The following is a 24,557-nucleotide window of genomic DNA, read 5'->3' on the forward strand; positions in this document are numbered from 1 at the left end:
ATATATCACCCAGAGAGAAAGAAAGGAAAAAATAAATATTGAGGAAGGGATTCGTATGAAACTGAGTAGAAAGTCATTTCCCTTTCCAAAGAAGCTGTACTCAGCACAATATGGGACCCATTAGGGAAAACCTCACACAGGACAAATTTGTCCACCTTGGATTTCCACTTGTGTTTCAATTCCACTACGCCCTCCCCCAAACACAAACTGATTTGTTTCTGTCACAGATGGAGGCTGGTGCAGGTCCAAAGCATTTTGATGACATAACATCTCATTGCGCTGTGTGCAGATTTAATGAATTCAGACCATCAGGACGCGTGCTCTCCTGTTGTTTTTAAATTCGGGGTGACATGTTGAGCACCTTTAAAATTCAATGGAGCAAGTGCCACAACTACCATGAGGAGGCCTCTGAAACCAGCCCCACGTGCAAGGGACACATTCCACTGACCTCTCCCATCTTCTGTTCCTGATCTTGGGCCCCAGTCCTAGCTCTAGGGAGCTCCTTCTCCTGTTTCCATGCCTACTTGAGACTGCCTGCAGTGGCCCCCACTACCCATCCCATTCTGAACCCCCGAGATTGCATGTTGGGCCATGGTCCACGTGGGTGACTCCTTCCTCTCTCGTGCCTGTGTTGCCTGACCACTGTGCTGCCAGGCTCGCCGGCCTAGCAGAGGACTAGTCTTCACCTACAGTACCATCCCTTATTGCTGAAACCTCTTAGGAATATCGAAGCCAGGGCTTTTCCTCTCGGTTTCCAAACCAAAGCGCCTTGCGTGATTTCTTAATCATCATTATCCTCCTGATTGCTGTTGTCATCGTAACTGCCATCTATTGTAAGAGCACTTACGTGCTAAGTGCTGCATAACCATTACATAATTTCATCTAATTTAACACTCCGAGCAAACCTATAAGGGAGGCATTATTATTTTCTTTTACAGATGAGAAAACTGAGGCTTAGAAAGTTCAGTAACTTGCTCAAAGTCACACAGCTATCAAGTCTCAGCCAGGACTGCAGCTTCTCCTGTCCTTCAGCCTTAAGAGCTCAGCTCTCCTTGCCCGAAACCTGATACCTGCTGGGTTCTCATCACGCAGTCAGCCTCCAAGGAACATAAGTAATGTATGTGATTAAACTAAAATGTCTGCTTAAAAATCAGACTTTGCTTCTATTCATACTTTCCATGTAGATCACCACTAATGTTTTCACTCAATAACTGGAGAATCAGTGTTTGAAGAAAGAATAAGACTCATGTTTCCCAGCTCCTCTCACCCTATATAAGGGGAAAGTGGCCCCAAACTACTCACATACATGTGCTGAGGTTGGCCTATGAAATAATTTCCTTAAGGCACATGGAGATTGCTACCCTAAGACCGCAGACAGAATAGCAGAATGGCCAAAGAGGTCTTTGGTGCTCTCCAGCCCAGCTACTTCCTCCCGTTTCTCCCTCCCCAGCACCATGGTCCCCTCTGGTGTCCTGAATCTCCCCCTGCAACACCTGCCAGGACAGCTATGTCCCAGAAAGGCATTCCCCAGTGAAAACTCTCAGCCTAGGAGACACAGTGATCTCCGCTACTGGAAAAAGCAGTCTTAATATGCTGCAATTGAGTTTTGGGGCATAGCTGAAATTTATAAGAGGAGTAGAAATGGAGATGTGTAAAATGATGAACTCCCTAGAACTTTATCTCTGCTCAGACTAGACCACTGTTTTCCAGGCTGTGTTGAATTTTTGCTCAAATACCCTCTTCACCACTCTGTGCCTTTCCCCTGGTTTCATCTTGCTTCAGAGCACATAGCACATATACCTAGAATCATATTATAGGGCAGCCCGGGTGGCTCAGCGGTTTAGTACCACCTTCGGCGAGGGCCTGATCCTGGAGACCCTGGATTGAGTCCCACATCGGGCTCCTGGCATGGAGCCTGCTTCTCCCTCTGCCTGTGTCTCTGTCTCTCTCTCTCTCTCTCTCTCTGTCTCTGATGAATAAATAAATAAAATCTTAAAAAAAAAAAGAATCATATTATATACTTGTTGGTTTATTGCCATCTCCCCCTGTAGTGAATAAACCCCATGACAGCAGGAACCTAGTTTTGTTAGCTGCTGTCAACCCAGCATATGCAGAAGGCTTGGCACATACTAGGTACTTAATATATATTTATCAAATGAAAAGATCAACTACTATGCCTCTCCTGAGAGAGGCAACTTTTACTTTACCCCTTTTTTATCTAAAAGAACAAATTGAAGAAGCCATCAGACCCATAGTTTTACTGCCATTACTGCTTGAGATGAGGTGATATTTTTCTTCTTTAAAAGGCTAACTTAAAATTGACATAAAGAAAACAGTTAAATAAATACTAGCTCATGTGATGCTCAGGTAAGGTCAGGAAAATGGTATGAGTTTGTAGAAAACAGTGATTTCAGAAAACACTGATCTAACAAAATCCAACATTATTATTAGTGAATAACCTTCATGTGAGTAAAAAAAAAATGTAGTGGTCTACACAATTCATCTTGAAATAATTATGAGCCAACCTTTTCAATCTCACATGATGTGCATTGTGTTCATGGTTCTTAGAATTATTTTTGGCTTTGGAAGTTATAAGTAATGTGCATAAAATTAAAGCCAAAACTTATCCACATTGAGCCCAAATATTTCCTCTTCTAAGCTGTTCCCATAACTTTGAAGTCAGGGTTAAACCACAGGCTTGTATTTTCTTATATTATTTTTTTAAATATTTGGGTCCAGTGATACTTGCTAATTGGCTTGTAGAAGTAGTGATTGGGTAGGCTCAAGAATATTCAGGAACAAATTGTCATACTATTTTATAAAATCTAATCTTACAAAAATGAAATACCACTAATTACTGAATTTTAATATCTCCTGAATCTCTCAGCAAAAAAAGAAGGAAGATAACACTAATGACTAATTTAAACACTAAAAAAAAAAGTCAGGAAGTAGGAGAGATAATCCCAAGTGAGCCAAGCTTGCCTACCTATTATTATGATTATTATTATCATAGTTTTCTGAGGGGGGGAAAATGTACTTTGTGGTACCAGGTTTGAGGGATCCTCTTTGTTAAAACCTTCATAAATGAAGCTTAAAAATTGAGACTAGTTTCTTTCGGAAGCTTTTTAGTTGGGGGTCAGGGACATAAGGCAAGAAAATAGACAAGGGAACAGTAAACAGGAGGGGTGGACTTGTGTGCTTAATAAAAATATCATTTTTTGTATATTTGAAAAAAGGCATTTCATGCTCTCCATGTGGACCTCCAGCCAGTGAGCCTATGTACTTCCTTTTCCTTGCGAGATATTTGTTCCTGGCTGGAAGACATTTTAAGATATTTATTTGATGACACACACCTGCTGGGTAGATGAAAAGCAACCGCTCCCGAGGATGACCTACTTCAAGGGCGCAGTCAGCTTCTGAGGACTTTGGCAGGTTGTCCTTAAATCATTTGAGTCCATCTTGATATCACCTGTTGAACATATCTAAGACTAGTACATTTCCAGACTCATTGGAGGCAGAGTTGCTAACCCCAGGGAAGAGACGACAGAGGCAGTTATGACTTTGTAAAAGTATCCCAAGACAAGGGAGATGCACTGTTTCCCAAACCCACCCCAAGCATGTGAAGTGCTGTTCCTCATGCTAGGGATGGGCACCCGCCACCATGGAGTAGACCATCTAGAAGGCAGATCTAGTAGGAATACACGTAAGTATGGTCCAAGGTAAAGAGATGGTTCTCAGATAGAAAGAAGGCTTTGGAGGACAAGGGTCGAAGATGAGGGGAAGTGCCATGAATGAAATTCTGATGAAGTGGTCTCCTGGGAATTTACCAGACCGAGAGATTTCCAAATGAGATCAGAGAAGAACGCAGGATGTTTGAAATGCCTGGAGACATTGTCACCAAATGGGTCCTTTGAAGCCAGCTTATCTTTAGTTGTTCATGTCCACAAACATATAGGAGCACCAGCTATTGTGACAAGGCAGGCTTTTTGTGGTAAAGATACAAATGTAAATAATTTGTATCTCTTAATATACACAATCTAGTGAGAAAACACACCTGAATAAGAATTTGTATCATAAATTTTAATGTGACAGATACTATGTATCTCTTAGTTGAGTAATAATCAATTAATCTATTTAATAGATTCATAACTATTTAATGTGGCAGATGCAATCATACAATAGATGTACATGAGCAGTTCTCAGCCCTTGTTGGAATTCTAGAGTTGGTGACGCCTGGCCTGGGTTCTGAAGACTTAAGCGAGAGTTAGGCAAACGAGAAAACAGACACATGGAGGTTTTAAAATAACATGTGCCCAGGAGCTACAAACTGTCCAATTTTATTCCAGCTCTAAAGGCAAGTGGGAATCAGTGATTGTGCCAATGGGTACCTTAGAGAGGCTCTCACTTCCCTGCCCACCACTGTCGGGACCCCTGAGCAAACGTAGACAGGAGGACCATGCTTGCTGCATAAATCGGGGTTCAAGGCAAGTTTCTTCACCCTGCTCATGCTCTCCCACTCTGGAATACCTAGAGCTTCCACTGTGGGGACACTGACCCACCGCAGAGGAGTTTAATAAGCTCTGAATAATGACCAAATTGGGGCCTCACTTGTTGATATACAGGGAGTTTTTATCTGCATGTCTAGAGGTCATACTTTGAAAGACTTGGCTTCAGATACACCCTCTGTATAATGAGTCTCCATTCAGGTGTCCTTCTCTTCTCTCTCAGCTATCTATCTCCTGCTCTGTAACCAATCACCCCAAAAGACGGTGGCTTAGAACAACCGTCAACATTGCTCACAGTTCCTTTGGGTCAGGAAGTAAGGAGCAGTTTGGCCAAGTGTCCTAACCCCGGTCTCTCATGACAGTCTGCAGACAGAGCCCGGAGCTCCAGCAGTTGGGAAGAGATGAGATCCCGGGGCAGCTAGGGACTGGCTGGCATTATGCCCTTTCTCTGTTCATTGTCTCAAGCCACCCAGTCTGTCTGCATGAGCTAGTTTGGGCTACCTCACAGCATCGTGGTCTCAGGCTCAGATGCACAGGACCCTGAAGATGAGTAAGATAGTCACCAGGGTCCACCAGTTTTAAGTGGAGTGAGACATAGATGGCATCTCATGATGCAGGGATGGCAAGGTTGTGGAAAACCAGTAGGATTGGAAATACCATTGTGACCAATTTTTGAGAATACCATGTGTGACACACTCTTGAAGAATCTTTCCCTCTGTTCACATAATCCTTTACCTGAATATTAATTCACACATTGTCATTTCCTCCAACTGTTCTTGCTCCCTTCCCACACCAAAACATAAGACTTCAGTGCATTTGCACAAACCCAAAAGCTTCCATTTCCTGGACAAGAGTCAATTACCCTGGTGTGCAGTGTACTCCCCACAAAATGATAACACTTTATAAGCTTATATTCTGTGACCCCATCTTGAGAGGAGCTGTACTCCAATCAGGCACTGTAAACACCTAATATGGCTCAGATCTTTAACTGAGATGCCTCTTTTCATCTAACCAAGGCAGACTAGAGACTCACGAGTGAACGATTTGAAATCTCTCCTTTTATTTGGCATGCACTTGGACGATTGATGGTGCTCTCATAACAAGTTTAGTCGGTGGCATCTTGTAGAGTACTGCGTATTTCAGGGAGTGAAAAAAAGGAAAAAAAAAAAAAAGGCCCAGACTTTGGGCTCAAGGAACTTTAAAAATGGAAGCATTAGCATGTTCTTGGTAGGAAATCTTCTGATGTAAAGTTAAACTATTGATGTAAATTTTACATTTTTAAATAAGTAGTATTGCAAGTGTGCTGTCTTTAATGAAGGCTTTAATTCCACTTTTCACACATATATAGTGAACAGAAGTTGAGTTCTTCAAATATTTTCTGTTAAAAATGTATGATACATAAGCACTGGATTGGAGGTTTTTTTCGCTCTTGGATAACCTAGAAAAAAACATAGCTCTATTTTAAAATCCCTTCCAGTTCAAGAGTTATCCAAGCAAATAGTGTTGACCAAGGTGTCGAATGCACCGCTAATAATAATGCTACCCTTTCATAAAGCTAAGTAATCAGGAATAATGCTGAAAATAAGAAGACAGTCATTTATTTACTCTACTTGGCATTGTTAGTACTAATAATGCATTTCAACACAGTGGAACTGCTAGATAATGCTTTTGTGACTTTTATGCAGCGTATTGTTATTTAAATGAACAGTCGACTGCACTGTAATGAAGAAATGCATGCTTTTCCCAACTCAGTTATCAACCAGGATTCTAGGAAAATGAGAATTTGTGTCTGCCTTCATTCACGGAGCAAACTGGAGGTCACTGTTTTCAATATGAACCTTTTTTTAGCTTTTCAACAGTGAATAATTAGGAGCCGCTGCTTCTGAAATTACCTGTATTCACTGTAGAGAAGGAATGACTTTTATCTTCCACGATGAAATACATTTTCCCATTCAAACTTTGTCATTCTTTTTTTAAATGGCATTTTACACTGCTGAGTCAATCCTAGGTAGTAAAATAAAAGAAATATATTTTTTATGCCACAATAGCCTTGTTTATTCTATTTTACTTCCTTAAATTTCAGCTCCTCCTTGAAAAATGATCCAAATGCAAAAATGGGTTTCAAGCAATTGAACATACCAAGCAATTATCCACAGAAAATACTTTACACAAACACACATGTTCTTTGCACTTTGATTTAAATTGAGTTGATCCTTGATCCTTGTAATTTTATGATTACGTGTTTCTATTGAGTCTTGTAACAGCTTTATTGAGATATAATTTACATATCCTACAATTCACCCATTTAAAGTGTACAGTTCAGTGGCTTTTGGTGTATTCACTGAGTCGTGCAGCCATCACCACACTCAATTTTAGAACATTTTCATCACCCCAAAAAGAAATCTGGTATCCATTAGCAGTTACTCTCTGCCCCTCTAGCCCCCCCTCCCCAACCCCTGACAACCACTAATCTACTTTCTGTCTCTATGGATTTGGCTATTCGGACATTTCATATAAATGGAGTCATACAATATGCGGTCTTCTGTGTCTGGCTTCTTTCACTGAGCATAAGGTTTTCAAAGCTCATCCATGTTGCGACGTCGATCAGTACTACATATCTTTTTATTGCTGACTAATATTCCATTGTATGAATATGTGCACTTTATTTATCCACTTATCAACTGATAGACATGATGAATTATGCTGTTATGGGCATTCACATCCAGGTTTTTTGTGTGGACATATGTTTTCATTTCTCCTAGCTGCACACCTAAGAGTAGGATGGCTGGGTCATAGGATACTACTCTGTGCTAACATTTTGAAGGACAGCCAAACTGTTCTCTCAAGTAGCTGGACTGTTTTTTACCCCCACCAGCAATGTGCAAGGGTTCCAATTTCTTCACGTCCTCGCCAACACTTGTTATTGTCTGTCTTTTTGATTACTGTTATCCCAGTGGGTGTGAGAATATTCCATTGTGGTTTTGATTTGCATTTCCCTAGTGGCTAAGATGTCCAGCATCTTTTTGTGTGGTTATTCACCATTTGTATTTCTTCTTTGGAGAAACGTCTGTTTCTGTTGACTTTTTTTAATATTCCAGTACCTCACCTCAGGAATGTGGCTAGCAGAACTAAGTTGGAAACAAATATATCTTCCTAAAGGGAGTCGTTTTCAAACACATTTGCAAATTGAAGCCGTGGCTTTCACAGCGGAAGTATTTGGGGATTGTGGAATAACTGGATTGATCTCAGGAATCAATTTACTTCTGAAACTTTTTTCAGTTTGATTTGTAGTAAGGATATTGGTGGCCCCAGACCATACCTAGAAAAGGGCTTAAAGATCAGCTTGTCCAATTAATTCATTTTACAAATTAAGAACTCTGTCCTGATGGAATCCAGGTAACTGGGCGTCCCCATATACTTTAGAGAGACTATAATACACTTTTCTCTTTTTTTTAAGATTCTATTTATTTATTCATGAGAGACAGAGAGAGAGGCAGAGACACAGGCAGAGGGAGAAGCAGGCTCCATGCAGGGAGCCTGATGTGGGACTTGATCCCGGATCTCCAGGATCACGCCCTGGGCTGAAGGCAGGTATTAAACCGCTGAGCCACTCAGGGATCCCCATATAATACACTTTTCTGATGGTTTCTCACTGATTTGAAAAAATAACAGTGGTATAATGCTCTGAAATTAGAATCAACAGCCTTTATTGTTGAATACTGCACGTGTTTCACTTTATTTTATCCTAAGAATAGTGCATGTTAGATCATTATTATCATCCTCCACTTCTATGCGTGGGGAAACCGGTTAAACTGATGTGTTCATGGCACCTAGCTAGTAAAAGGCAGATTCTAACCCAGACCTTCTGATTTCAAGTCCAGACTTCTCTTTGTTCTGCTCTGCCAGCCGACTAAAAGACAGCATTAGCACGTTGTGACCCTTTCCGGCTTGGACAGCTTTTATTTCTGATCACTGGATCACCAACACAAGTAACAGATAGGTGGCATCATGGAGCACTCACTCACCATCATTAATATAACTATTTAGCAAATCCAATATATGTAACTTTGGAAAGAGAATATATGTTTCAAATGACAGAAGAATTGTCCAGTATAAAAACACAATAATTTAAAGTATTTATTAATACAATAACATAGAATGCTTTTTAGTTACAAAGCATTTCACTTAGACTTCTAATTTGATGCTTATAATTATACAAAACAAGTTTCCTGTTGTCTTTGTTTTTATGTATTTTTCCTACCCACAATGACACTAAGGCCTGAAGTGCTTCATTTGCTAAAATATAAAGTCTGAGGCAAACCTCCATCTCACATCCCGGGTGGCTTGGTTCCTATATAGTCCTGTGTTCCCTCCAGTGTACCATGCTCTGCCTTAATGATGTGCTGAAGGACACTCATTTGAAAGAAAAAGAGACTTTATACCATTATTCCAGATAACAACAGGGCTATGAACAAGTACAAGTTATAGGGAGGCAATTTGGAGCCCATATAAAGAAGACTTGATCTGCCAACAATGCAGTGTGTTGTCTTGTGAAGGAGTGAGGTCTCTTGTCATTGAACTGTTCAGGCTAGAGCTAAATGACCATCTGGGAGAATGCTCTAGAAAGGATTTCTGCATTGGGGGGTGTGTGTGTGTGTGTGTGTGTGTGTGTGTGTGTGTTTCCAAGAGAAATTAGGTGGTATTTAAGGTTCCTTTTGACTATGAGATGGTAGATCTTTGTTTTTAGTTAAAAGAATAAGCTGGCCTAAGGATCTTCTGTATCCTCATTTGTTTATTTATTTATTTACTTATTTGAGAGAGAGAGAGAGAGAGAGAGAGAGAGCAAGCCAGAGAGAGAGCACAAGTGGAGGGAGCAGCAGACTCAGAGGGAAAAGCAAACTCCTGACTGCGCAGGGAGCCTGATGTGGGGCTTGATCCTAGGACCTTGGGATCATGACCTGATCCAAAGGCAGATGCTTACCTGACTGAGTCACCCAGGTGCCTCTGTATCCTCATTGAAGAAAGAGACTTTTGCTCTGATAAATTCTCATCCTAGACATTAAAGGTGCCAAGTTTTCTGTTTAAAAGGGAGATGCCAAATTTATTAACCTAAATTACTGGTTTCCAAATGGTTAGAACAGCAGTTCCCATCTATATTTGTAGACACTGTGTACAAGGGTTCCATATTCAAGTAAGTAATAAAAGCCTTTAATACACCACTCTCCTTTGCGACAATCGAAGAGGGAGGAGAAGGTATGCAACAATGCCAAATGTATTTTTTACTTTTGCAAAGCACTTCAGTCTCATCCAGTGGTTCTCAGCTCTGGTTGCATGTGAGAATCACCTGGAGAACTTTTTAAAAATACAGATGACCACGCCCCACCCTGGACCGATGAACACGAATCTCTAGGGGTATGTTCCCAGCATCAGTATTTCTTAACAGCTCTCCAGGCAATTCCTTTTTTTTTTTTTCTTTAAGAGTTTATTTATTTATGAGAGACACAAAGAGAGAGGCAGAGACACAGGCAGAGAGAGAAGCAGGCTCCCTGCAGGGAGTCTTTTGCAGGACTCGATCCCAGGACCCCGGGATCATGCCCTGAGCCAAAGGCAGATGCTCAACCACTGAGCCACCCAGGATCTGCACACGATTCTTACTTGGAACCAGAGTTAAGAAAAACTAGGCTGGTCTGAGCATGAGCTCAGGCAAAATCTGGACATTTGCTTTTGTAATTCAGGTCACAGTTTAGAATTCAGATTGTTAATTCAAAGCCAATGTTCATAGGTATGATAAGAGGCAGTATCTCAGGCAGCCCCGGTGGCGCAGCGGTTTAGCACAGTCTGCAGCCCAGGGTGTGATCCTGGAGAACCTGGATCAAGTCCCACATCAGGCTTTCTGTATGATGCCTGCTTCTCCCTCTGCCTGTGTCTCTGCCTCTCTCTCTCTCTCTCTCTCTCTCTCTCTCTCTCTCTCTCTCTATGAATAAATAAATAAAATCTTTAAAAAAAATAAAAAAAAAGAGGCAGTATCTCATAATGGGTCACACTACTCCTCTTGAGCCAGATAGTCTGGCTTTGTCCACTAACTAGTTTTGTGACTTAAAACAAGTTATTTTTCAGGTTTTTAATGTGTAAGTGGAGGTAATAATAGTACTTATAAGATAAAGGTTAAATTTGCTTCGACGTGGATGAAACTGGAGGGTATTATGCTGAGTGAAATAAGTCAATCAGAGAAGGACAAACATTATATGGTCTCATTCATTTGGGGAATATAAAAAATAGTGAAAGGGAATAAAGGGGAAAGGAGAAAAAAATGAGTGGGAAATATCAGAAAGGGAGACAGAACATGAGAGACTCCTAACTCTGGGAAACAAACTAGGGGTGGTGGAAGGGAAGGTGGGCAGGGGTGGGGGTGACTGGGTGATGGGCACTGAGGTGGGCACTTGACGGGATGAGCACTGGGTGTTATTCTATATGTTGGCAAATTGAACACCAATAAAAAATAAATTTATAAAAAAATAATAAATAAAAGACTAAAAAAAAAAGATAAAGGTTAAGGTAAAGACCCAAAAGAAAATAAAGACTCTACATACTTGACATTACAATTACCATCATTATCATTGTTCTGTTGTCAGTTGTAGTAGGAGCAATAGTGGCAGGAGTCCTGTAGGGATATGGGCTGAGTATCCATTGAAGAAATATTTCATCCTGTACAGGGCTTCAAACAGGACTTGACCTTTTTATAAACTAAGGACTCTTTGCTGCAACATTAACAGCGTGCTTCCTCAGATTCAGAACTTCCCAATGAAGTACAGAGGGTCCCCAGCTTATGATGGTTTGACTTAAATTTTTCAATTTCATGATGGTGCAACAGCAATATGCATTCGGTAGAAACCATATTTTGAATTTGGATCTTTTTTCAGGCCAGAGATATGCCATAGGAAACTCTCTCATGATGGTGGGCCGGGGTGGCTCGCAATCAGCCATGCAACCATGACGGTAAATAACTGATAAACTTAGAACCATCCTGTACTGATATAACCGCTCTGTCCTTCACTTTTAGTTCAGTATTCAAGAAGTCACATGACATAGTCAACATATTATTTATTTTTTTATTCTAGTATAGGCTTGCGTTTGATGATTTTGTTTACAATAAATCACAAGTCATATTATTTATACTTTATTGTAAAGTGGGCTTTGTATTAGATGATTTTGTCCAACTGTAGGCTAATGTCAGCCTTCTGAGCACATTTAAGATACCCTAAACTATGCTATGAGGTTCAGTAGGTTAGGTGTGATAAGTGCTTATTTGACTTACAATATTTCCAACTTACAATAGGTTTATTGGGATGTAACCCCATCATAGTCAAGGGTGAGCTGTAGAATGTTTTGTGTCAGGTTTTCTGCAAGAAGCTGAGACTTAAACCAGATAAGCTCCTGCAGTCCTATCCACCTCTTAATTCTGTATTAGGAATGGACTCTTCCAGCCCAGGGGCCTAGACTGATGGGTCATGCTGACTTTATCTTGGATAGTTGGGTCCAGCATGCACTATAATATGGCAGATTGACCTCCTGAATCCTCAGGACAATCTCAATTTCAGTGGCCTGCCCCTGCTGAATGATTGGATCTGTGGTTCAGAAAGCATGGTTGCTATTGAATAAGAAGCAATAGCTTGGTAGACCAGTGTCCTGGACTGCAAAAGTAAACACAATTTGAATATGTGGGATAGCCCCAGAGAAAAAGAGCACAATCAGACAGTTTCTTTTTCATTTTCAGTTGATAAAGGAGTAATCTGAGATAGCTCTTGTCACCAAGGGTACAGTAGCAAGAGTCTCTGACTCTCTGACTCTGGGTTTAGGACAAGTGTGGACATTATATGGATATTACAGGTTCTTTAGCACACAGCCTCCAATTGCAATTGTGGAAATTGGTGGAATATTCCTGGGAGGAGCTCAAAGGACTGTAAAGCTGAATAACATCTTTGTCTCAAGAACTTATATGAGAAACTGTTTTTTTTTCCCTCTTCTCCTACAAGCATTTTGTGGCTCACCATTGCAGACACTGCATATCTTTGTATCCCACACAGTCCCCATGTTAATAGTTGTTTGCTAGTTGTGGTCATTTAATTGAAAAAAGCTGGCATGGAGATATTACAGGTCCCAGTAGGTCATTTGTGTATCAAGTTTGGTATTATTGCCTCTGACCAAACTCCTTCCAAGTCCAAATTTATTACAGTTATTTAAACACATTAATAACATACAAGAGGATAGTCAGAGGGTTGGAGAAAAGATGTGTGTGGCCTTTAAATATGCCAATCGTCTACAATTCTGAGGGTTGCTTGCCATGGCCTGTTGCCAGGAGTGCATTATAGAATTCCAGATGGCATGTTCTGTTGGTACTTGTTTTGGATTTGCTCTGGGAATGAGGTTAAAGAGGACGCTAGACCGTGGCTGGGATACTCTTGCTTGCCTCTCCCAGAGTAGATCCTGACCGTCTCCTTCCCTCCCACCAATCAGAAAGCTGCCTCAGCCTCTATTGAGGATTGTGGATTCAGCATGCTTGCTCTCTCCCCATGAGTTCCCACGCACCTAGTAACCCTGCCCCACAGAGACCAATGAGACTGAACTCCCCCCTGTGACCTGTGCTCACCCTTCCACAGACCCCAGGGCTGGGGCAAGTATGGGCCTGAATTCAAAGACTCAAAAGATAAGCGTTGCATTTTTCATCAGCTTGCCTGCCTTTATTTTCTGAGATTCTCTTTAAAAAAAAAAAAAAAAATTTTTTTTTCATTACAGTAGTTTACTCTCTCACACATGTGTACACACACATACCCTGATAAAGAACATAGTGTCGTGAAGTCTGTGTTCCCCAACACCTAGCTTTTACAGTTACCAACATATGACCATTCTTATTTTCTTTGCTTTTGTGCTAGAGTATTTTTAAGCAAGTCCCAGATATCTGATTTTACCTGTAAATATTAAAGTTTGTAATCTAGTTGATATAGCATAACTTCTTAAAAAACCTAACCACAATACTCTTACCACACCTACCAGACTCTAATAATAATTTATTAATAATGATAATAGTAATCTGTCCAGGTTCAAATTTTCCCTAATTGTTTCACAGATGTACCCACATAGTTGGGCAGTGTAAATCAGGGTCCAAACAAGGTGCATCTGTTGCATTTGGCTGATCCATTCTTAATTGTCTTTTGACCTATTATAGAGCCTCCTCCAGTTTTTACTGTATTTGTTGAAGAAAATCAGAGGATTGTCCTGTAAAACTTGTCATAATTGTATATCTGGCCTGTGCATTTTCCTTGTGCTGTTCAGCATGTTCTTCTCTTCTCCATAGTTTCTATAAATGAGTCATTATTTAAAAACTTAATGAGATTCAGGATACCTGTGCACCATCAGGTTAGGAGGCACAGAACAACTTTTATTAATATCAAGATTGATCAGTAGGCTCCGGTATGCTTAGCCTGATTCATCCATTATGAAATTCTCTGTCATCCAATTAACCCAATAGTTTTAGCAACCAGCAAACATTGATATCACTGTATGCATACACAGGGGTTATAAATGGTGATTTTTATCCTTCTGTCTGCATTTATTAGCTATTTTTCCATACAGAAGAACTTATTATCAGCTTTTTGGTTTTTCTGAAATATAGTTCATACAAGAATAGCAGCATAAATGCTTCTTTCCATTTATTTACCAATTTTCAAAACACTAAATGGCACCAACAACCTCTGAAAGTGACTAAAGAGGCTTTTAATTTGTCATTAAATATTATTATAAACACTTGGATCTTTTATCTCATTTACATCAGTCCATTGTAGTCATTATTCTTTTTGATGCTCAAATGTCCTGTCTTTGATCAACGGAAGCCCCTTCTAGTTGCCTCTAGTCACCTTTTAATATAATTCCCCTAGTCTTCTTTTCTGGCAGAATAAGATATAGGGAGTTCCTGGCTGAAACATTTCTGTAAGGAATCTTAGTTCCTTTCCACAGTCTGAGCACTAGAAGAAGATTCCTTCTTAAAACTAATGTAATGGTGACTTCATCCTCCTGGTTATCTCCTTGCTCCTGACCTCTATGGCATCTGGTTCCACCTGGATACTCTGTCCCCCATCACTTATAACAGCCAATGCTCACCTCTCCTCCAACCAGACCCACCTGCCTCACTCTACAATTTCATCCCCCCTTCTAAGCTGGATGTCTTATTTGCCCCCAACCTTCTAAGACACCAGTGTGGGGGATACTTCCATAATGCTGAGGAATACTGATACCCTTTCTTTTTTTTTTCTTTTTTTTTTTTCTGATACCCTTTCTTTTAACAGATTATTTTAAATTATTTTTTCAAGAAAGTTAACCTCTTGTCACTACTCAAATCTTTGGTAGACAAATCCAGTCTGTTTTTTAATGCAGAACAATAGTGTTTTGAAACACCAGGGAAATGGTTAGCCCACTCACTAGAGCCTTCATTAAATGAACAGTTCCCTCAGGTGAGTGTGTTTCCCAGGGAAGCACAGGTGGTTGCATGTTGAAATTTGTAACTAGAGTTGCCAGGTAATGAAAAAGTATTGAGGCATTAGCTTCTCTTAACCATTTCCAGTCCACATACCCATTGGAACATATGATGAAAACCATGGACTTTGTAGAAGAAGATATATACACATGAAATTCAGTAGACAATTTCACTGGCTTCGAGGAATTCAAATGATCTTGAAGTTTTGTTTTGTTTTTTTTTAGAAATTTAATCCATTCTTTTTTTTTAATTTATTTATTTATGATAGTCACAGAGAGAGAGAGAGAGAGGCAGAGACACAGGCAGAGGGAGAAGCAGGCTCCATGCACCGGGAGCCCGATATGGGATTCGATCCCGGGTCTCCAGGATTGCGCCCTGAGCCAAAGGCAGGCGCCAAACCGCTGCGCCACCCAGGGATCCCGATCTTGTAGTTAAATATGTTTTCACAGACTAGGTCTCTATTTGCATTGGTTTTTGGAAGCAGCAGAATTTGGAGGTGGGTCAGAAGTCCAAGTAAGAAGGCACATAGCTAGAACCAATGGTGGCAGCTTTAAATCACTCCAGTGAACATTATTAATCCTTTGGTCTAGAACTCCTCTTCATGCCAGTCCATGAACTATTTGGTGTCAGTCCATGACATCTTAAGTATAGAAGCAGAGAGTAAGCATTTAAAAAGATTTATAGCAGGTGTGTCTGAGTGGTTCAGTCAGTTAAGTATCCGACTCTTGGATTCAGCTCAGGTCCTGATCTCATGGCTTGTGAGACTGAGCCCCATATCATGCTCCCTGCTCAGTGGGAATATGCCTAGACATTCTCTTCCTTTTCCCTGGCTCACGCATGTGCTCACACACTCTCTTTCTCTCTCTCTCTCTCTCTCTCTCTCTCTCTCTCTCTCAAATAAATAAATCTTTAAAAATAAATAAATAAAAACATTTGTAGCAACTTGGCATTGCTACAACGTCCAAGCAGTAGACTTGTCTCATTGAACAGGACATAAGCCATTTTGGATGCTGTTGAGTGCACTTGGTGAGTTGCATGTGGCAGGAGCTGCATGCTTGTCATGTGACTAGGACCCCTTACCAGTTCCCAACGGTTGGAGATTAAAAACTAAAGCAAAAACCGGTACTTCATCTCATGATGATGTAATAGGCAACAGCAGTGAAACCTAGAATACTTTAACCCAGCCTACTACCATGTTGATTTAGCCTGTGATTATGTTGGTACTTGCTTTGGATTTGTCCATTGGCTACCTCTCTAAAGCTTATCTAGAACAGAGCACACAGTAGGCATTCAGGAAGTCTTAACTGAATAAAGACACAACTGAGCAAAACTGCTCTCCAAAGAGAGAAGGCACATTCTTTTCCTAATGATACCCTGGGGCAGTAGGGGGGGAAGGGAATTCCTATAATTCCTAAGAAGTTGGAGTTCCCTACTTAAAGAAAGTATGATAGGAAATAAATTATAAGCAGTCATTGTTCACTGAATAGTCTCCCAGAACATGAGATAAGTAGAGTAACATTAAGTAGCTGGTCCTCACAGAAGCTGTGAGGCCTTTGAGATGGTTTCTGTTTCAGTGTAAAGGGTGTGTGAATTAACTAACAAGTCAATAACAAATGTGATCCATTTTCAGGGCAGAAAAAATTAGAGTGGTCTCAAATATAATACCAGTAATGAGGGGAAGAAAATAATGTATTTAACCTCCAGAATAAGATTTTAGAAATGAAAGGAAAAAAAGAAATAGTAATGTATTCCCTGCCCAGTTTTTCCCTTCTCCCATACCTTCTATCTATCCTCCCCGTGGATCCAGGATTAGTAAAATCCACTCTTTGAAGAACTCCAAAATCTTGTCTTTAAAAACTGGGCTTGTGCAAAGTCACCTTTAGCTCTCAAGACTCCTGGCCTGAGAACAGACCAGCCCTTGCCCACCCTCCTCATTCCTGGCACCACCAGACTCCAGGCCACACTCCTAGCATGCCTTGGTGCACTCTGCAGGGGCCCTGACACCACGCGGTGGTGTGTTGGTGACACAGGCTGCTGAGGAGGCAGCGTGAACTGGAAATCACCAGCTGTCTGCCTTAGCAGAGAAAGGGATTTTACCACAGGACAACTTCTCAGATTCTGTGGATCCAGACCCTGCTTAAATTAGAGACAGATTTTTTTTCTTTTTCCATTCCTTCCTTTCTTCCTTCCTCCCTTCCTTTCAGTTGAGGAGAATTAGAAATACTGTCTGCTAATGGTAACTGAAGAAGAAAAATTGAGGCTGTCTCACACAATCAGTGAAATGGGTAGTAGACGGTGTATGGGCACATGCTACGCAGTGACAAGTAGTTTCTATTTATCAACAATTATTAAGTGAACTAGAAGTTTCTGGAAATAACTTTGCTGTTTAACATCCTTTCTAAATAACTCATGTTTGCCCTATCTCATTAAAGAGAGACCCCCCTCCAAAGAAAATTTTGTCCTATTTACCGTGCACAGGATAAAGGGGGATAAAGGAGTTCGCCCACGGTACATGCGCCCAGAAACACACAATCGCTCAAGTCTGATACGACCTTTGTCTCCACAAATAAAAAGACTGATAACCCCAGGTGTCACCACCACATTTTTTAAACACATACATCACACACAAGGCTCGGCCTAATAACTATTTTCAAGTATGAACGAATTTCCTGAAATGGAAGAAAAGAAACAGAATCACTCTATGTGTGTGTAAACAGAGGGGAGAATTTGGGGTAGGTGGGAGCTTCAGTTACCCCTAGTGTTCACAATAATACCTACCAATAAATGTTTCCTGCACCAATGCCCTGACTGTTCCATGGAAGTTTTATGGTTACTGATAGTAACATGATTATGGTAACCATTTATTGAGTGCATCTATGTACCAGGCATAGGCTAAGCACTTTATGTTAGTGGATTTTAAAAGCCTTTAATATACCCAAGAGATAAATGTTTTATGATTTCATTTCATAAGTAAGGCAACAGCTTACTCAGATCATGTCGCTTATAAGTGGCCAAGCTGGTCTAACTTCTTAGCCTTAACAATTAGCTGATCTGTAGGGGATTTTTTGTTTGGGTTTTGGGGGTTTGTTTATGGGTTGTTGTTTTTTGTTTTGTTTTGTTTTTTTTTTTGCCTATGTTTTTTTCTTAGAAGTTTAAAAGAGAGGCTCCTATGCTCCTTAACTAGAAAGGTTCCAAACTACTTTTTTATCCTAGAATTCACCAGAGGGAATGGAAGCTGGCCGCAGCACTATCACTGAAAGGTAATAATTAATGACAAAAGTGTCACTTAAAGAGGTCAGTGACACCAAGTGTATGTTTCTCTTGGATTAACTTTTCTAACACTCTTTAAATAATGCGTTGATATCAGCAGAGACTAAAAAAAAAAAATGCAAACAGACTTGAACAGTTTAAACCTCTGGGGAAAAAAAATAGGAAAATAAAGCTGTTCTCATAGCCTTCTACAACCACTTACACTTCTTTTTCTGTGATAATAATTGTGATAATCACCACTTGTTGTGGGTCTTTTTTTGTGCCAAGCAATGTGCTTATCGTTAAGTATCAACAAGCCTGAAAGGTAGGAATTGTCTCAGTTTTGCAAATGAAGAAACTAAGGCTCTGTGAGGTAAAGAAGTTATATAGCTCTGCGTAGAATCTTAGGAAGACTTTCCCTCCATGAAACTGAGCCTATCCGACAGAAGTAGCAGGAAATTTGGCACAGATTGATGAGCACTTCCAAGGGATCTATACAAAAATATCCTTTTACAGGCAAGCAATGAAGGATCAGCACCTCCTATGGTGTAGCACATTGTCATTGATGGGGACGTGCAGCAATTAAAATACAGTCAGGTCAGCACTCTATTTGAAAATTGTCTGATTGTGGGCTGGACACCCTTGGTGTAACCTATAAAATGCTCTCTACAAAGACTTAGAGAAGGGACTTGTGTCTCCTCAGGGATGCAATGGTACTGCCAAGGGTCATGTCTGGGCGTGATTCTAGAGTTCCTCTAACCTTCTTTGTGGGTAGCAAACCTGATACTCCCCCAGAAGGTTCCAGGGCCAAGGGCCGGGCATACCGACCTCAAATCCAGGAGCCCCAGCATGATGACCTCTCTCCCCAGCAGCTTCACCTGGGATGAGTCATTTAGCTTCTCTAGCCCTGGGTCCCACTGACAATAAGAGAGGGCATATTTCTCACCAACACGGCATGAAAATAATGCCAGCCACTGGTACAGATCACATTGAGCTCCTCAGAAGAATACATGAACGGTCTGAGTTATTTTTAGAGGTGGAAATGGGCTTGTCAAGGGAGAGAGATTACAGCCACCAGTAAACCATAGATTTCCTCTGTTGTGTGACCCTCATGTCTCTGCATCTCTTAAAGGCTGCTAGAACTCAAGTTTTCCACTTCTACTCGTGAGAATGCATCTCTTGGAGGTTAGTGGTGATTCTTGCCTGTATAAAGCAGAGAGAGGGCCCTGCCAATTGATAGTCACCTTGTGGCTTGAACTGGTCAGTCCAAAAAGCGTGACCATGAGAGGTCCCTTTAATTTCACTTAGAGCGAGGGATGGTGCGAAGCCAGGATGCTGGGTGTCACGTCCTGCCTGCTCACCAACACATGGAGTCCCTTTGACAGGTGACCTGTCCACACTGGCAGTTTGTCTCGTACCAGTCTCTGACACTGAGCATTCCTCCTTCCTGTTTATCACAATTTGTACCTTTCAGATTATCTTAATCTTCAGTCTCCCTTTCCTCCTCGTTTTCCCCTCTTTTTCCTTCTTTTCTCCTTCCGCTTCCCTTTTTTATCGTGTCCTCTTTTCTCTCTCTTCACCTCTACACTTTTCTTCTCTACATTTTACTCCAGCACCACATGTTCATCAGTCCAAGACTTGGTCCAAAAAGACCAAGTCCAAAAGACCAAGTCCAACTTCAGGAAGGGCAGCACAGCCTGGGCTTGGAAAAAGTGGAGGGAAACAAACTTAAGTCATCAAAGACTTAAGAAGAGATATCAGAACGCGGGGATTTGCTGCGAGATCTATTTTACAATGAAAATTCTGCTACGAAGAAGAACCTTTTTTATTTTTTTTCTCCCTTGATATAGTCTGAATAATTTATACCTAATGCCGAGAAATTATATATAATTAGTCTGGGTAATGTATAATTTCTGTTTGATTATATATATTAAGGTGATTAAGGAACTTCGGTTTTTCACTAGTAAATATCTGCCTTCTTTGTTCCATTCTGGGTCTGTAATGACTGTTTGTATCAAGTGGAGGACCCGTGCAGAACCCAAGTGAGCAAGGTTTGAATGCTCTCACCGATCTTGGTTGGCTGATGTCTGTGAATCTGGGAGATAATACAAAGTTAGCTACATGCTGGGGGGCCGGGGGCTGAAGGGAGATTTACCTCCAGTCTCTAAAACCATCGTGTAATTTGGCATGACTTCAATAAAAAATTTAAAAAGAAAAAGCCTGAGTAAAACAGTGTAGGTGGAAAGCCATATTTAAAACAAAGTTATTCAATAAAGTACATCACATTACCACCATTTTTAATATTGTATAGAATAAAATGAACATTTTGGCACTTCAGCTTTAATTAATGATTTCTATTTGCTTATTTGTTTATTACCATATATAGCAGTCTTTCTTTTTCCAATTAGAGGATAGATTTCATCCTTTATCTTTGCAGGTAGCTGATCCAAGACATTTTTATGTAAATGGATTAATTAATTGGTAGCCTTCATTTGAAACTTAAAAAGGCAGTAATCCTTTTTTGAGAGGCATTAACTGTTTTTTAAAGCCATAAACAATTCTTCACTTAAGCACCTTGTCACACAATTAGAAATTATTTGACAACAGTAATCATAATAAAATGCATTACCCCTTTCCAAATCACCTTTAATTCACAGTGATTAAAAGAATGTGTTCGTTAGAAGACTGTGCAGCAACTTTGCCTATAAAAGTCGCATTTTTTGGAAACTTAATGCTACCTGTTGAGGAAACTTGAGCAAATGACATCACGCCTTAAATGACCTGGGCAGTGTTTGTGAGAAGGCGTCTAGCTACAGAAATGTGCTGGGTTCGAGGAAAGGCAGCTACACCTGGGCTCCTTTGAGAACCCTCCAGCCTCTGCCTTCCAGCCCTCTGATTTATGCAAATCAGAAAGCTTTGGCGGTCTCCACTTCCTGGCTGGGCCAGCATAATCCACTTCCTTCGGGTTCATGTGACCATGCAAATTCAAGCACTCCTGAATAGTCCCGGAGGGGCTGCGCCTCTCATTATTCCTGCCCCATTCTCCGCGCAGTGCAGGCATTCAGACTCTGAATGGACGAGGGCTTAATTACTCACCACATCTGTCAGATCAGATTCAACTTGAGAATGAAGAGAATCCCAGACAAGCCCAGTCGTTTCTTTGCAATGTTCTTCATGGCCGAGGTCACCCAGCTCTGTCTTCTAGGGAATATTTTCCACTCCTTGTTTCATGACCCTTCTGGAAAACAGGGACTCCAGCTTTTGGAGATCCATTACTGGGCCTTTCACATTGTGTGTGGCCTTTACAAATGTTAATTAATCTTCCTGATGATGCACTGAGCATCAGGGAGCCCTTTATTCCCCCGGGGCTACTGATGACCAGTATGAATGCCAGAAAGTTTTCCTTACTGTTTCCTGACCTACATGCTCCTCTCTCTATGTGCTTTGCATCTTTGTCCCTCCCCCACTCCCCCTAACATGTCTCCCACATGACAGATTGACTACTCACATTACCAGGTCAGCCAGAGTTTGACAAAGTAAAGGCGGATGGTCCCCAAATACAAGATATACCTACAAGGAATAAGGCTCTTGCCAATTAAACATTCCCAGTGCTGTCAGCCCAGGCCTGCCAAGGAAAATGTGCATAATAATGGGTAGGAAGGAGTGTGTCCACCAGGAACCAAACACGATTATTCTCAGTGAAGGGACATTAACACGCCTTCCCTTATGCTTCTTTCTGTGTTGGTCTTGCTTATGTCTAAGAGGAGATGCTTGGTATGTGCAACTCTGGAATACAGGGGTGCCATGGCCTGCCTTGATGTTTTCTGGGTTCGGGTTTGGTTTTGGTTTTCCTATTATCTTTCTTTTTTTTTTTTTTTTTTGTATAAAATTTATGTAGCCTAAAAGTAACCATTATAAAGTGTATCACTTCATGTTATTCAGTACATTCACCATGTTATGTAACCCTCATCTCTCTCGGATTCCAAATCATTTCATTACCCAAAAGGAAATTACTCCAGCACCATCTCTATAGATTTAGCTCTCTTGGATATTTTATATAAATAGAATCATAGGATGTATGACCTTTTATGACTGTTCTTTTATGTAGCATGTTTTTGAGATTTGCATATTGTTTTACCTTGACATTTTCTGAGGGGTGTGTGTGTGTGTGTGTGTGTGTGATACTTGCCCCATCAAAATGATTCCTCTTCATGTTCTGTGCTGGATAATGTTGTTACCATCCGTGGAAGCCTGAGAATCAGCTTGGACCCGTCCTCTTTCTTTCATACTAGTGTCTACTTACTCTCTAAGTTTGGTTGAGTCCACATCCAGAATACCTCAAATCAATTCTCATTTATTTTCTTTCTGCCTGTACCCCTTTGCAGACACTGTTCATTCCCCAGCTAGTCTTTCTCAAGCACAGACCCATCTGGTCCTGCCACTGCCCTGCTCAGTGCTTTTCCCTGCTCCTCACCACCTTCAGATTAGCAGTCAAGCTCCTTACAGTGTTGCCCAGGGCTGTCCACAGCTGTCCCTCCACTTCTTTCACCTTCATTGCCATCCTCACATGGTGCATATCTGTCCAACCACATGAGCCAGCCCCTGGCTCTCTGAACAAGGTGCACAATTGCTCTTTATTCAGCCTGTTCTCTCTCTCCTTATACAGCCTGGTCCTTCTTCTCCCCACAACTCTGAAAATCCATCCTTCCTTCACCATCTATTGCATTTTACCTTCTTACCTTTCTGGATCCGCTAGTCAGAATGAATTCCCCCTTTCTCCTTAATCCCATGGCCTTTCATTTATCATATACTTAGCATAACCAGCCTTTAATCAGGGTTCTTTGTAAATCTCTGTCCCTTCCTCACTAGCCTCTAATCTTGAAGGCAGAAGTCTTGCCTTAATCATTTGGTGGTATCTCTAGCACCAACCACTATGTAGGTCCTCAATAAATGTTTTCTTTTTTTTTCTTTTTTTTTAAGATTTTATTTATTTATTTATTCATGAGAGACAGAGAAAGAAAGAGAGTCAGAGACACAGGCAGAGGGAGAAGCAGGTTCCACGCAGGGAGCCCGATGTGGGACTTGATCCTGGGACTCCAGGCTCACACCCTGGGCCAAAGGCAGGCTCTAAACCACTGAGCCATCCAGGGATCCCCTCAATATATGTTTTCTTGAATGATTTGAATTTTCTTCCTCAAAGAAAAAGTTACAGACCCACAAGGAGCCCTGAGTTATGGCTAGAACCACTCTGATGAGAAAGCAACATGGACTAACATTTAAAATAGTAATTGTTTTGATCTTCTATTGAATTTAAACTTGCCCACAGTGGTTTACCAGTTTCAATTAGCAGAAAATGCAACTTTGCTCCCCCCCCACAGATTATGTTCTTCATTACAAATCTCAAGAGTTTTATATGCAGTTGCCAAAAATCTTTTTGACAAATTGCACAGGAGGCATTTTGGGATTGTGTGATAGAGTTGATTGAATTTAGGCCAAGTTCTGTACCCTGACATCACTCAAAACAAAAATACAGATGTAGGGCTACTCAAAAATTTATCTATTTATTTTATCCCAACCCTCCAAAGTCATCTGTCTTCAAAAATAATCAATTGGATTCTTTTAAAACTAAATGCCAAGTAAACAATACAAATAAAACTATTTTGTTTGCTGAGAAGTAATTGAAAATCTGCAACTAATTACAAATTGGCAAGCTCTGAGCCTACAAATAGCTGAAACACTCTGCTGATGCATTGTTTACAGCGGGGTTCAGAACGGGTTTCTTTACACCAGCCATCCACAAGTTATTAATCAATACTTTGCCAAGTTCTATACCTCACCTTCAAAAAATGGTAATAAACATTTAATTTTCAATATGGGCTTCATAAGCAAAGCTGTTAAAAACTAGAAGAGGAGGTGTAATTGGTTAGAACACATAAAGCCTGTTCTTAAGTTATGTGAATTGGCTTTTCATTTAAATACACTGTTCTTCCTTGACTACTCAAGAATCCTGTAATTTAGTTGAAATTAATACTTTGTCAGTCTGGTCATTGAGTCCCCTATGGCACTTCACTAATATATTACAAGACCTCCTTAATTGAAATTCTGGAGAAAAGCAACAAATACTATTTAAGGACCACAGAGAGACAGGGATCAACGAATTTGATTTGCTCTTGCTATGAGCAGGTAAGGTTGAATTTATAAAGGACTCTATTTGAATAATGAAGTTAAATATATATAAATATATATATAAGATATATATTTATATATATTTGTGT

General features: G+C 40.6%; 1 protein-coding gene across 4 annotated transcripts in view; it reads left to right on the forward strand.

Annotated features, from left to right (window-relative positions):
- Positions 1–24,557, forward strand: part of VTI1A (vesicle transport through interaction with t-SNAREs 1A) — a 361,282-nt gene that overhangs the window by 248,032 nt on the left and 88,693 nt on the right. Inside the window, exon 8 of one of the 4 annotated variants that reach the window (XM_055345979.1) lies at positions 939–1,857. The exons of 2 other annotated variants lie outside the window; for them this stretch is intronic. Coding sequence is in view for 1 of the 2 variants with exons in the window: in XM_055345980.1 (XP_055201955.1) it covers positions 939–942 (4 nt within the window). In the remaining variant the exon portion in view is untranslated. Of the gene's footprint in view, positions 1–938; positions 1,858–24,557 lie in introns of those variants that run through there. One more of the 4 variants, XM_055345980.1, reaches the window with a different exon arrangement.

The sequence above is a fragment of the Nyctereutes procyonoides genome, unplaced genomic scaffold (assembly GCF_905146905.1).
Source record: "Nyctereutes procyonoides isolate TBG_1078 unplaced genomic scaffold, NYPRO_anot_genome, whole genome shotgun sequence".
NCBI classification, from domain to species: domain Eukaryota; kingdom Metazoa; phylum Chordata; class Mammalia; order Carnivora; family Canidae; genus Nyctereutes; species Nyctereutes procyonoides.